Source organism: Pelophylax lessonae (genome assembly GCF_965119305.1).
Source record: "Pelophylax lessonae genome assembly, chromosome: 11".
Classification (NCBI taxonomy): Eukaryota; Metazoa; Chordata; class Amphibia; order Anura; family Ranidae; genus Pelophylax; species Pelophylax lessonae.
Window position 1 is genome coordinate 238481188 of NC_138778.1, and position 16385 is coordinate 238497572.

Sequence of the window (16385 nt, forward strand, 5' to 3'; positions counted from 1 at the left end):
TGTGGACGGAGGTCTGATCTGACCCCATTTAATAAACACAACACAACTGACTTCATGTAACTCATCTGTCCAGTCAAAGCATCAATATATCTCATCTTATACAAAAACGATCGCTTCATTTGTGCCGGTGACTTTGTGCTGGGATAACCTTGATACGGTTGAAAAGCTCAGTGGTTTTATAATGGGGAATAACTGGATCTGTGAGGTGCATTCATAGGCGTGGTGAGCAGATGTTTATACAAGATGGCCGCCAGGTTCCCATCCAGGAAGATGTCTTTTGGTGGGTAGATAATGTCTTATCTTCCAGGATTGTCCTCACTCATTACTCTTCTGGCCCCAGATACCATTGGAAAAATGACTCAAAATTCACCATAGAAAAGTTTCACCCTTCTTATTGTAATAAATAATCAACATGTTGAATAGTTTGAGTCCCCCTAGAAGTCCACTTCCCCCTCATACAGTAAGATGCCACTGAACACTGTCAGAGGCTCATCAGAATGGGCCAACTTTCCGGTCACCAGGTCAATGCAGACGGTGTCACCTGGACTCAGTTGTAGAATAATATTGAAGACCCCAAGGGAGCTGGTGGTGGTCTTGTTCTCTACAAGAGGCTTCTTCTCCAGGCCTTCTGGTTGGTAGCCCTCAGAGTCCACCCTGGCAATGCCCAAGTTGGATTTGGAGAGCACAGCTTCAAGCTTTTCATCTTTGTAGCCGGTCAGGATGGCACTAAAGAAATACCGGCCTTCTATTGGGGCGGTGAAGATACCTGGAAAGAAAATGCACATGGATTGTTAGAGACAGAAGACCTAAAACCAAAAACCTTTGTTAGAGACAGGAGACCTAAAACCTTTGTTAGAGACCGGAGACCTAAAACCTTTGTTAGAGACAGGAGACCTAAAACCTTTGTTAGAGACCGGAGACCTAAAACCTTTGTTAGAGACAGGAGACCTAAAACCAAAAACCTTTGTTAGAGACAGGAGACCTAAAACCTTTGTTAGAGACCGGAGACCTAAAACCTTTGTTAGAGACAGGAGACCTAAAACCTTTGTTAGAGACCGGAGACCTAAAACCTTTGTTAGAGACAGAAGACCTAAAACCAAAAACCTTTGTTAGAGACAGGAGACCTAAAACCTTTGTTAGAGACCGGAGACCTAAAACCTTTGTTAGAGACAGGAGACCTAAAACCTTTGTTAGAGACCGGAGACCTAAAACCTTTGTTAGAGACAGGAGACCTAAAACCTTTGTTAGAGACAGGAGACCTAAAACCTTTGTTAGAGACCGGAGACCTAAAACCTTTGTTAGAGACAGGAGACCTAAAACCAAAAACCTTTGTTAGAGATAATAAAATCTGATGATCCCCGCGCTATGTAATGTGTGGAATGCGTTTCTAAGACTGGCGCTGGGAGGTAAGGTGTATTTTCCTCTCAGGTATTTCTATGTGAGTCCCCGGCACAGTCTAACCATAAAGTGCTGATTATATATCTCTATTCATTATTTGTACAGAAAGATAATATTTAAATCACAATAAATACTTTTAAAGAAATGAAAGTGCAATCATTGCACAAACTGTGCATAAAGAATAAGTCCTTTAAAGTGCCGGTCATCCTATTCTTCTAGTGCCAGTCTGCTCCAACAAGTGGCGCTGTGCCCCCCTCCTTATGCGCCCTCACTCACCGACTAATGATGGGTTAAACGCCTGTGTTTAAAAAATAATCCTCCAGTGGCAAAAAATGTTTTTTGCTTCTTTTGTGACTCCGGCCGGGAGGTCAAAGGACCTCATATGAGTGCAGGGAGATAGAATCAGGAGAAATCCGCAGTGTCATTCCTTTTTATTGTTAATAAAACAGATAAAAGCCGATTGCACACTTTACAAAACTCTCCTCCTGCATGTAATGACGCCGCTCTGGAATTCAAAAGTTGCAGTTTGGCCGGTGGTTGTGGGTGTTTGCGGGAGGGGGGCCTATCAGAATTTGGGTGCCTCCTTTAACAAGGAGACCCCCAAATCCTGGCCCCCCCATGTGAATTATTATGAGGTACTTGGTACCCCTACCCATTCACCAAAAAAGTGTATAAACTGAGTAAAGACACAACACTTCGGGTCTGGTATGCAATGGGGGGGGGGGGGGTGCAGTTTATTTCATTGCAATTCTTTTTTACATTCAGCTGTCAGTGGGGAAGCCCGCTGACAGCTGATGAGTCATCGGTTGTTAAGGACGAGGCGGCCGGCTTCCCAACCCGCACCTTAAACATTTGGAATTCATTAGAAAACGAATAGAAGAAACGAAATAAAACAAATTTCACCTAAATTTGTTACCATTTCATTCGGAGATTTGGATTCGTCTGAATGTATATTGCACATGTCTAGTCTGGAGGATGATGGGTAACTATCCCCAGAAGGCTGAAGGATGATGGCTATAGAGCCTCAGAGGTCTGGAAGATGATGGATAACCGTTCCTAGACATGGACAATGATGGGTAACTATCCTCAAAGGTAAAGGATGATGGCTATAGAGCCTCAGAGGTCTCCGGGATGATGGCTATAGAGCCCCAGAGGTCTCCAGGATGATGGCTATAGAGCCCCAGAGGTCTCCAGGATGATGGCTATAGATCCTCAGAGGTCTCCAGGATGATGGCTATAGAGCTTCAGAGGTCTCCAGGATGATGGCTATAGAGCCTCAGAGGTCTCCAGGATGATGGCTATAGAGCCTCAGCAGTCTCTAGGATGATGGCTATAGAGCCTCAGAGGTCTCCAGGATGATGGCTATAGAGCCTCAGCAGTCTCTAGGATGAGGGCTATAGAGCCTCAGAGGTCTCCGGGATGATGGCTATAGAGCCTCAGAGGTCTCCAGGATGATGGCTATAGAGCCTCAGAGGTTTCCAGGATGATGGCTATAGAGCCTCAGAGGTCTCCAGGATGATGGCTATAGATCCTCAGAGGTAAAGGATGAGGGCTATAGAGCCCCAGAGGTCTCCAGGATGATGGCTATAGAGCCTCAGCAGTCTCTAGGATGATGGCTATAGAGCCTCAGAGGTCTCCAGGATGATGGCTATAGAGCCTCAGAGGTTTCCAGGATGATGGCTATAGAGCCACAGAGGTCTCCAGGATGAGGGCTATAGAGCCTCAGAGGTCTCCACGATGAGGGCTATAGAGCCTCAGAGGTCTCCAGGATGATGGCTATAGAGCCTCAGAGGTCTCCAGGATGAGGGCTAATTATACTCCAGAGGAGGAGGGTGATGGCTAACTATCCTTAAAAGGTGGAGGATTATTGGTAACTATTCCCAGTGCTGGAGGATGATGGATAACTATTCTTACAGGAAGAGGGTGATGACTATCCTGAAAGGTGGAGGATGAAGGGTAACTATCCTTAGAGCTGGTAGATGATGGAGAACTATATTCAGAGGTGAAGGATGATGGTTATCTGTTCTCAGAGGTGGACAATGATAAGTAAATATCCTTAAAGGTCAAGGATGATGCCTAACGATCCTCTGAGGAGGATATGATGGTTAACCAATCTCAAGGTTGGAGGACAATCGGTAACAATCATTGGAGTTGGAGGATAATGACTATCCTTAGAGATCTGCACTTACCTGTTTCTGGATCATAGCCATGTCCATCATTCACCAAAATCGTATCAAACGGAATGGTTCCAGCATCCAATACCGGTATGGTAAGAGCAGCAGAGAAGGAGATCTGAGGAACCTCAGGCGGGAGGCCAATAGGACCTGAAGATACAAACAATGTTATTCTATACATACATGGTATTGTACTGTACACTGCATTCATCATCATGGGGGGGGGGGGAATACTAATCCTTCCACTATGAGAGAAGTCATCCCTTCTGAAGCAGGAGCCCTAAACCCCCAAAGCTTCTTTAACCCTTTCCTAGCCCTACTCTAACACCTAACCCTATCACTGCCCACATACTAATGTTACCTTAACTCCAAACCCTACCCACTTCCACCCTAACTCCTAACCCTATACTGACCCCACCCACTTCCACCCTAACTCCTAACCGTATCCCGACCCTACCCACTTCCACCCTAACTCCTAACCCTATGTCTGAACCCTATCCTGACCCCACCCACTTCCACCCTAATTCCTAACCGTATCCCGACCTTATCCTGACCCACCCACTTCCACCCTAATTCCTAACCGTATCCTGACCCTATCCTGACCCCACCCACTTCCACCCTATCTCCTAACCGTATCCTGACCCTATCCTTACCCCACCCACTTCCACCCTATCTCCTAACCGTATCCTGACCCTATCCTGACCCCACCCACTTCCACCCTAACTCCTAACCCTATACTGACCCTACCCACTTCCACCCTAACTCCTAACCGTATCCTGACCCCACCCACTTCCACCCTAAAGCCCCGTACACACGTACTGATCGTCGGCCGAACGATTGGCCGTCTTTTGTCCAGGGCTGTCCTGTCTGTTGAAAACTGCAAAAGACTGCACACGAATTTTGTCGGCCAACAACAGCCGACTGCAGAAGTGATGTCATGTGATGGTTAACTTTCCGTGTGTTTTTTCTTTTCTGAGCATGCCCAGTCTTGCTAATCTGCTGTCTGTCGGCCGAAATCTGTACTGACTGGCGAACAATCGGCCGATCGTTCGGCTGCCGAATATTTACAGCCGACAATCGCTACGTGTGTACGGGGCTTAACTCCTAACTGTATCCTGACCTTATCCTGACCCCACCCACTTCCACCCTAACTCCTAACCGTATCCTGACCCTATCCTGACCCCACCCACTTCCACCCTAACTCCTAACCGTATCCTGACCCCACCCACTTCCACCCTAACTCCTAACCCTACCAAAACCCACAGACCAAATAACCTTATTCTAGTTCTGGCCTACCTCTACCTTACAGTTAAATCCACCCTTAGTTTTATTTCTACCTTAGCTTCTAAAACTATGCCTATCCTAACCTTGGGCATATTAGAACCAGCCCTCGGTCCTGGCTGTTTCCCTTTCCACACTGATTGCCAGGCAGTGACACGGCTCCAGCGTGGGCACCACAGCCCCTGCACCTCTGGACGTCCCCTGGGTAATGGGAATACCTGAAAAGCCGATATTAACATACTACTATGTGAGTTTCACTCTTTATTCTTTAACTAAACCACTTAACATTCTACACTCAGTGGCGCCTCTATTTCTGTTTTTTTTTTTTAACCCTAGGCCAACCCTACTCTAACTTTATCCCAACTTCTGTCCCTTCTCCAATTCTACTCTAACCCTACACTACCCCTTTTTAAACTGCTAAACCTATTCCTACTCTAATTTAATTTAATTCTGGATTCTAACCTTGCTGACACCTTAACACAACCCTACCCTAGCTCCTAGCCATTCCCTATTCTAACCCCAACCCTACTCTAACTTTACCCCAACTCCAGCCCTTCTCAATTTCTACTCCAGTCCTTCACAACCAATTCTGATCTAGATCCTAAATACTAAACCTAACTCTGAATGGTAACCCTACTGGTACCTTAACCCAACTCTACCCTACCTCCATTACTTACCCTATTCTAACCCTAAACCTACTTTAACTCTACTCTAAACTTACTCAAACTCTTCCCTAATCATATTCTAGCCCTTCCCTAACCATAATCGTACCTCAGACGTTACACTAATCCCACATTAGGTCTAGTTTATCCTTAGTCCTACCCTAATCATTGACACAACACTCACTCTCCCCTATAACCCTGCAGGAACCCCAGACTAATCCAACACTTTATCCAGTAATTCTAACCTTTGTCCTTCTGGTGTCACCTGGGAGAAGTGTAGAGATAGCGGGTGATCAGCAGCTTTTCTCTATATAATGACCCCCGGCTGCAATTCTCATTAATATAAAGAGAATTCAGAGATTATTTCACTTAGATGTTCTCCAGGTTCCCGATCTTTACATGACAATGAGTTTTATCAGATGAAATGAGCAGCTGAGCTTAAAGGACCCCCTGAATTCAGAGCCCCGCACCTTCCAGGGTGACGTAAATATCTCCGATAATATACATTAGAGATACGTGGAATGACAGGTCCTCATCACCCCCATCAATGGGGACCATCACCTACCTAACCAACCAACCTAACTGGGGACCATCAACCTACCTAACCAACCAACCTAACTGGGGACCACCAACCTACCTAACCAACCAACCAACCTAACTGGGGACCACCAACCTACCTAACCAACCAACCTAACTGGGGACCATCAACCTACCTAACCAACCAACCTAACTGGGGACCACCAACCTACCTAACCAACCAACCAACCTAACTGGGGACCACCAACCTACCTAACCAACCAACCAACCTAACTGGGGACCACCAACCTGACAGTCCAACCCCCCTCATTATAAGGACCTAAGATAGAAGATCAGTGATACAAGACGGACTTCTCTGCTTGTCTGATCTATGGATGTTTATTGCACCTCTCCAGGGATCGGCCCATACACAGACCAGAGAGACCCCCATACAAGGCCAGAACAATCTGCCGAGTTCTCCCACTCTGGCTGATCCCAGAGTAAAATCTGATGGGAATGTCTCACCTTGTTCCCCGCGCAGACCTAAAACAAGAAAACAGGAAATCAAATTACACCTCTGAGAGGGAGGTTATAACATCATCGATATATCTCATACAGATTCACCATCCCCCATATTATATCTCATACATACTACCCATCCCCCATATTATATCTCATACAGACTACCCATCCCCCCATATTATATCTCATACAGACTACCCATCCCCCATATTATATCTCATACAGACTACCCATCCCCCATATTATATCTCATACAGACTCACCATCCCCCATATTATATCTCATACAGACTACCCATCCCCCATATTATATCTCATACACACTCACCATCCCCCATATTATATCTCATACAGACTCACCATCCCCCATATTATATCTCATACATACTACCCATCCCCCATATTATATCTCATACATACTACCCATCCCCCATATTATATCTCATACATACTACCCATCCCCCATATTATATCTCATACATACTACCCATCCCCCATATTATATCTCATACATACTACCCATCCCCCATATTATATCTCATACATACTACCCATCCCCCATATTATATCTCATACATACTACCCATCCCCCATATTATATCTCATACAGACTACCCATCCCCCATATTATATCTCATACAGACTACCCATCCCCCATATTATATCTCATACATACTACCCATCCCCCATATTATATCTCATACATACTACCCATCCCCCATATTATATCTCATACAGTCTACCCATCCCCCATATTATATCTCATACAGACTACCCATCCCCCATATTATATCTCATACAGACTCACCATCCCCCATATTATATCTCATACATACTACCCATCCCCCATATTATATCTCATACAGACTACCCATCCCCCATATTATATCTCATACATACTACCCATCCCCCATATTATATCTCATACAGACTCACCATCCCCCATATTATATCTCATACAGACTACCCATCCCCCATATTATATCTCATACAGACTCACCATCCCCCATATTATATCTCATACATACTACCCATCCCCCATATTATATCTCATACAGACTACCCATCCCCCATATTATATCTCATACATACTACCCATCCCCCATATTATATCTCATACAGACTACCCATCCCCCATATTATATCTCATACATACTACCCATCCCCCATATTATATCTCATACATACTACCCATCCCCCATATTATATCTCATACAGACTACCCATCCCCCATATTATATCTCATACAGACTCACCATCCCCCATATTATATCTCATACATACTACCCATCCCCCATATTATATCTCATACAGACTACCCATCCCCCATATTATATCTCATACATACTACCCATCCCCCATATTATATCTCATACAGACTCACCATCCCCCATATTATATCTCATACATACTACCCATCCCCCATATTATATCTCATACAGACTACCCATCCCCCATATTATATCTCATACAGACTACCCATCCCCCATATTATATCTCATACAGACTACCCATCCCCCATATTATATCTCATACAGACTACCCATCCCCCATATTATATCTCATACAGACTACCCATCCCCCATATTATATCTCATACAGACTACCCATCCCCCATATTATATCTCATACATACTACCCATCCCCCATATTATATCTCATACATACTACCCATCCCCCATATTATATCTCATACAGACTACCCATCCCCCATATTATATCTCATACAGACTACCCATCCCCCATATTATATCTCATACATACTACCCATCCCCCATATTATATCTCATACAGACTACCCATCCCCCATATTATATCTCATACAGACTACCCATCCCCCATATTATATCTCATACAGACTCACCATCCCCCATATTATATCTCATACAGACTACCCATCCCCCATATTATATCTCATACAGACTCACCATCCCCCATATTATATCTCATACAGACTCACCATCCCCCATATTATATCTCATACAGACTCACCATCCCCCATATTATATCTCATACAGACTACCCATCCCCCATATTATATCTCATACAGACTACCCATCCCCCATATTATATCTCATACATACTACCCATCCCCCATATTATATCTCATACAGACTCACCATCCCCCATATTATATCTCATACATACTACCCATCCCCCATATTATATCTCATACAGACTACCCATCCCCCATATTATATCTCATACAGACTACCCATCCCCCATATTATATCTCATACATACTACCCATCCCCCATATTATATCTCATACATACTACCCATCCCCCATATTATATCTCATACAGACTACCCATCCCCCATATTATATCTCATACATACTACCCATCCCCCATATTATATCTCATACATACTACCCATCCCCCATATTATATCTCATACAGACTCACCATCCCCCATATTATATCTCATACATACTACCCATCCCCCATATTATATCTCATACAGTCTACCCATCCCCCATATTATATCTCATACAGACTACCCATCCCCCATATTATATCTCATACAGACTACCCATCCCCCATATTATATCTCATACATACTACCCATCCCCCATATTATATCTCATACAGTCTACCCATCCCCCATATTATATCTCATACAGACTCACCATCCCCCATATTATATCTCATACAGACTACCCATCCCCCATATTATATCTCATACAGACTCACCATCCCCCATATTATATCTCATACAGACTACCCATCCCCCATATTATATCTCATACAGACTCACCATCCCCCATATTATATCTCATACAGACTACCCATCCCCCATATTATATCTCATACAGACTCACCATCCCCCATATTATATCTCATACATACTACCCATCCCCCATATTATATCTCATACAGACTACCCATCCCCCATATTATATCTCATACAGACTACCCATCCCCCATATTATATCTCATACAGACTCACCATCCCCCATATTATATCTCATACATACTACCCATCCCCCATATTATATCTCATACAGACTACCCATCCCCCATATTATATCTCATACATACTACCCATCCCCCATATTATATCTCATACATACTACCCATCCCCCATATTATATCTCATACAGACTACCCATCCCCCATATTATATCTCATACATACTACCCATCCCCCATATTATATCTCATACAGACTACCCATCCCCCATATTATATCTCATACAGACTCACCATCCCCCATATTATATCTCATACAGACTCACCATCCCCCATATTATATCTCATACATACTACCCATCCCCCATATTATATCTCATACATACTACCCATCCCCCATATTATATCTCATACATACTACCCATCCCCCATATTATATCTCATACATACTACCCATCCCCCATATTATATCTCATACATACTACCCATCCCCCATATTATATCTCATACAGACTACCCATCCCCCATATTATATCTCATACAGACTACCCATCCCCCATATTATATCTCATACAGACTACCCATCCCCCATATTATATCTCATACAGACTACCCATCCCCCATATTATATCTCATACATACTACCCATCCCCCATATTATATCTCATACAGACTACCCATCCCCCATATTATATCTCATACAGACTACCCATCCCCCATATTATATCTCATACATACTACCCATCCCCCATATTATATCTCATACAGACTACCCATCCCCCATATTATATCTCATACAGACTACCCATCCCCCATATTATATCTCATACAGACTCACCATCCCCCATATTATATCTCATACATACTACCCATCCCCCATATTATATCTCATACATACTACCCATCCCCCATATTATATCTCATACATACTACCCATCCCCCATATTATATCTCATACAGACTACCCATCCCCCATATTATATCTCATACAGACTCACCATCCCCCATATTATATCTCATACAGACTCACCATCCCCCATATTATATCTCATACAGACTCACCATCCCCCATATTATATCTCATACATACTACCCATCCCCCATATTATATCTCATACAGACTACCCATCCCCCATATTATATCTCATACAGACTCACCATCCCCCATATTATATCTCATACAGACTCACCATCCCCCATATTATATCTCATACAGACTACCCATCCCCCATATTATATCTCATACATACTACCCATCCCCCATATTATATCTCATACAGACTACCCATCCCCCATATTATATCTCATACAGACTACCCATCCCCCATATTATATCTCATACAGACTACCCATCCCCCATATTATATCTCATACATACTACCCATCCCCCATATTATATCTCATACAGACTCACCATCCCCCATATTATATCTCATACAGACTCACCATCCCCCATATTATATCTCATACATACTACCCATCCCCCATATTATATCTCATACAGACTACCCATCCCCCATATTATATCTCATACATACTACCCATCCCCCATATTATATCTCATACAGACTACCCATCCCCCATATTATATCTCATACAGACTACCCATCCCCCATATTATATCTCATACAGACTACCCATCCCCCATATTATATCTCATACATACTACCCATCCCCCATATTATATCTCATACATACTACCCATCCCCCATATTATATCTCATACAGACTCACCATCCCCCATATTATATCTCATACAGACTCACCATCCCCCATATTATATCTCATACAGACTACCCATCCCCCATATTATATCTCATACAGACTACCCATCCCCCATATTATATCTCATACAGACTACCCATCCCCCATATTATATCTCATACAGACTCACCATCCCCCATATTATATCTCATACAGACTACCCATCCCCCATATTATATCTCATACAGACTACCCATCCCCCATATTATATCTCATACAGACTCACCATCCCCCATATTATATCTCATACATACTACCCATCCCCCATATTATATCTCATACAGACTACCCATCCCCCATATTATATCTCATACATACTACCCATCCCCCATATTATATCTCATACAGACTACCCATCCCCCATATTATATCTCATACAGACTACCCATCCCCCATATTATATCTCATACAGACTACCCATCCCCCATATTATATCTCATACATACTACCCATCCCCCATATTATATCTCATACAGACTCACCCATCCCCCATATTATATCTCATACATACTACCCATCCCCCATATTATATCTCATACATACTACCCATCCCCCATATTATATCTCATACATACTACCCATCCCCCATATTATATCTCATACAGACTCACCATCCCCCATATTATATCTCATACATACTACCCATCCCCCATATTATATCTCATACAGACTACCCATCCCCCATATTATATCTCATACAGACTCACCCATCCCCCATATTATATCTCATACAGACTACCCATCCCCCATATTATATCTCATACAGACTACCCATCCCCCATATTATATCTCATACAGACTACCCATCCCCCATATTATATCTCATACATACTACCCATCCCCCATATTATATCTCATACAGACTCACCATCCCCCATATTATATCTCATACATACTACCCATCCCCCATATTATATCTCATACAGACTACCCATCCCCCATATTATATCTCATACAGACTACCCATCCCCCATATTATATCTCATACATACTACCCATCCCCCATATTATATCTCATACAGACTCACCATCCCCCATATTATATCTCATACAGACTCACCATCCCCCATATTATATCTCATACAGACTACCCATCCCCCATATTATATCTCATACAGACTACCCATCCCCCATATTATATCTCATACATACTACCCATCCCCCATATTATATCTCATACAGACTACCCATCCCCATATTATATCTCATACAGACTACCCATCCCCCATATTATATCTCATACAGACTACCCATCCCCATATTATATCTCATACATACTACCCATCCCCCATATTATATCTCATACAGACTCACCCATCCCCCATATTATATCTCATACAGACTACCCATCCCCCATATTATATCTCATACAGACTACCCATCCCCCATATTATATCTCATACAGACTACCCATCCCCCATATTATATCTCATACATACTACCCATCCCCCATATTATATCTCATACAGACTACCCATCCCCCATATTATATCTCATACATACTACCCATCCCCCATATTATATCTCATACAGACTCACCATCCCCCATATTATATCTCATACAGACTACCCATCCCCCATATTATATCTCATACAGACTCACCCATCCCCCATATTATATCTCATACAGACTACCCATCCCCCATATTATATCTCATACAGACTACCCATCCCCCATATTATATCTCATACAGACTACCCATCCCCCATATTATATCTCATACATACTACCCATCCCCCATATTATATCTCATACAGACTACCCATCCCCCATATTATATCTCATACATACTACCCATCCCCCATATTATATCTCATACAGACTCACCATCCCCCATATTATATCTCATACAGACTCACCATCCCCCATATTATATCTCATACAGACTACCCATCCCCCATATTATATCTCATACAGACTACCCATCCCCCATATTATATCTCATACAGACTACCCATCCCCCATATTATATCTCATACAGACTACCCATCCCCCATATTATATCTCATACAGACTACCCATCCCCCATATTATATCTCATACATACTACCCATCCCCCATATTATATCTCATACAGACTACCCATCCCCCATATTATATCTCATACATACTACCCATCCCCCATATTATATCTCATACATACTACCCATCCCCCATATTATATCTCATACAGACTCACCATCCCCATATTATATCTCATACAGACTACCCATCCCCCATATTATATCTCATACATACTACCCATCCCCCATATTATATCTCATACAGACTACCCATCCCCCATATTATATCTCATACAGACTACCCATCCCCCATATTATATCTCATACAGACTACCCATCCCCCATATTATATCTCATACAGACTCACCATCCCCCATATTATATCTCATACAGACTACCCATCCCCCATATTATATCTCATACAGACTCACCATCCCCCATATTATATCTCATACAGACTACCCATCCCCCATATTATATCTCATACAGACTACCCATCCCCCATATTATATCTCATACATACTACCCATCCCCCATATTATATCTCATACAGACTACCCATCCCCCATATTATATCTCATACATACTACCCATCCCCCATATTATATCTCATACATACTACCCATCCCCCATATTATATCTCATACAGACTCACCATCCCCCATATTATATCTCATACAGACTCACCATCCCCCATATTATATCTCATACAGACTACCCATCCCCCATATTATATCTCATACATACTACCCATCCCCCATATTATATCTCATACAGACTACCCATCCCCCATATTATATCTCATACAGACTACCCATCCCCCATATTATATCTCATACAGACTACCCATCCCCCATATTATATCTCATACAGACTCACCATCCCCCATATTATATCTCATACAGACTCACCCATCCCCCATATTATATCTCATACAGACTACCCATCCCCCATATTATATCTCATACAGACTACCCATCCCCCATATTATATCTCATACATACTACCCATCCCCCATATTATATCTCATACATACTACCCATCCCCCATATTATATCTCATACATACTACCCATCCCCCATATTATATCTCATACAGACTACCCATCCCCCATATTATATCTCATACAGACTCACCATCCCCCATATTATATCTCATACAGACTACCCATCCCCCATATTATATCTCATACAGACTACCCATCCCCCATATTATATCTCATACATACTACCCATCCCCCATATTATATCTCATACAGACTACCCATCCCCCATATTATATCTCATACATACTACCCATCCCCCATATTATATCTCATACAGACTCACCATCCCCCATATTATATCTCATACATACTACCCATCCCCCATATTATATCTCATACAGACTCACCATCCCCCATATTATATCTCATACAGACACACCATCCCCCATATTATATCTCATACAGACTACCCATCCCCCATATTATATCTCATACATACTACCCATCCCCCATATTATATCTCATACATACTACCCATCCCCCATATTATATCTCATACAGACTCACCATCCCCCATATTATATCTCATACATACTACCCATCCCCCATATTATATCTCATACAGACTACCCATCCCCCATATTATATCTCATACAGACTACCCATCCCCCATATTATATCTCATACATACTACCCATCCCCCATATTATATCTCATACATACTACCCATCCCCCATATTATATCTCATACATACTACCCATCCCCCATATTATATCTCATACAGACTACCCATCCCCCATATTATATCTCATACAGACTACCCATCCCCCATATTATATCTCATACAGACTACCCATCCCCCATATTATATCTCATACAGACTAACCCATCCCCCATATTATATCTCATACAGACTCACCATCCCCCATATTATATCTCATACAGACTACCCATCCCCCATATTATATCTCATACAGACTACCCATCCCCCATATTAATATCTCATACATACTACCCATCCCCATATTATATCTCATACAGACTACCCATCCCCCATATATATATCCATACAGACTACCCATCCCCCATATTATATCTCATACATACTACCCATCCCCCATATTATATCTCATACATACTACCCATCCCCCATATTATATCTCATACAGACTACCCATCCCCCATATTATATCTCATACAGACTACCCATCCCCCATATTATATCTCATACAGACTACCCATCCCCCATATTATATCTCATACAGACTACCCATCCCCCATATTATATCTCATACAGACTACCCATCCCCCATATTATATCTCATACAGACTCACATCATCCCCATATTATATCTCATACAGACTACCCATCCCCCATATTATATCTCATACATACTACCCACCCCCATATTATATCTCATACAGACTACCCCATCCCCCATATTATATCTCATACAGACTACCCATCCCCCATATTATATCTCATACAGACTACCCATCCCCCATATTATATCTCATACAGACTACCCATCCCCCATATTATATCTCATACAGACTACCCATCCCCCATATTATATCTCATACAGACTACCCATCCCCCATATTATATCTCATACATACTACCCATCCCCCATATTATATCTCATACATACTACCCATCCCCCATATTATATCTCATACAGACTACCCATCCCCCATATTATATCTCATACAGACTACCCATCCCCCATATTATATCTCATACAGACTCACCATCCCCCATATTATATCTCATACAGACTACCCATCCCCCATATTATATCTCATACATATACCCATCCCCATATTATATCTCATACATACTACCCATCCCCCATATTATATCTCATACAGACTACCCATCCCCCATATTATATCTCATACAGACTACCATCCCCATATTATATCTCATACAGACTACCCATCCCCCATATTATATCTCATACAGTACTACCCATCCCCCCATATTATATCTCATACAGACTACCCATCCCCCATATTATATCTCATACATACTACCCATCCCCCATATTATATCTCATACAGACTACCCATCCCCCCATATTATATCTCATACAGACTACACCATCCCCCATATTATATCTCATACATACTACCCAATCCCCCATATTATATCTCATACAGAC

At 42.3% G+C, this 16385-nt stretch overlaps 1 protein-coding gene across 1 annotated transcript in view; it reads right to left on the minus strand.

The window, feature by feature from the left end:
* The window catches only part of LOC309567212 (EMILIN-1-like), a 131792-nt gene continuing 115407 nt past the window's right edge, over positions 1 to 16385 (minus strand). Inside the window, exons 6-8 of the mRNA XM_082272589.1 lie at positions 6557 to 6574; positions 3588 to 3722; positions 1 to 766 (exon numbers count right to left, since the gene is read on the minus strand). Of these exons, the coding sequence (XP_082128715.1) occupies positions 435 to 766; positions 3588 to 3722; positions 6557 to 6574 (485 nt within the window). The 3' untranslated portion in view covers positions 1 to 434. The remainder of the gene's footprint in view (positions 767 to 3587; positions 3723 to 6556; positions 6575 to 16385) is intronic.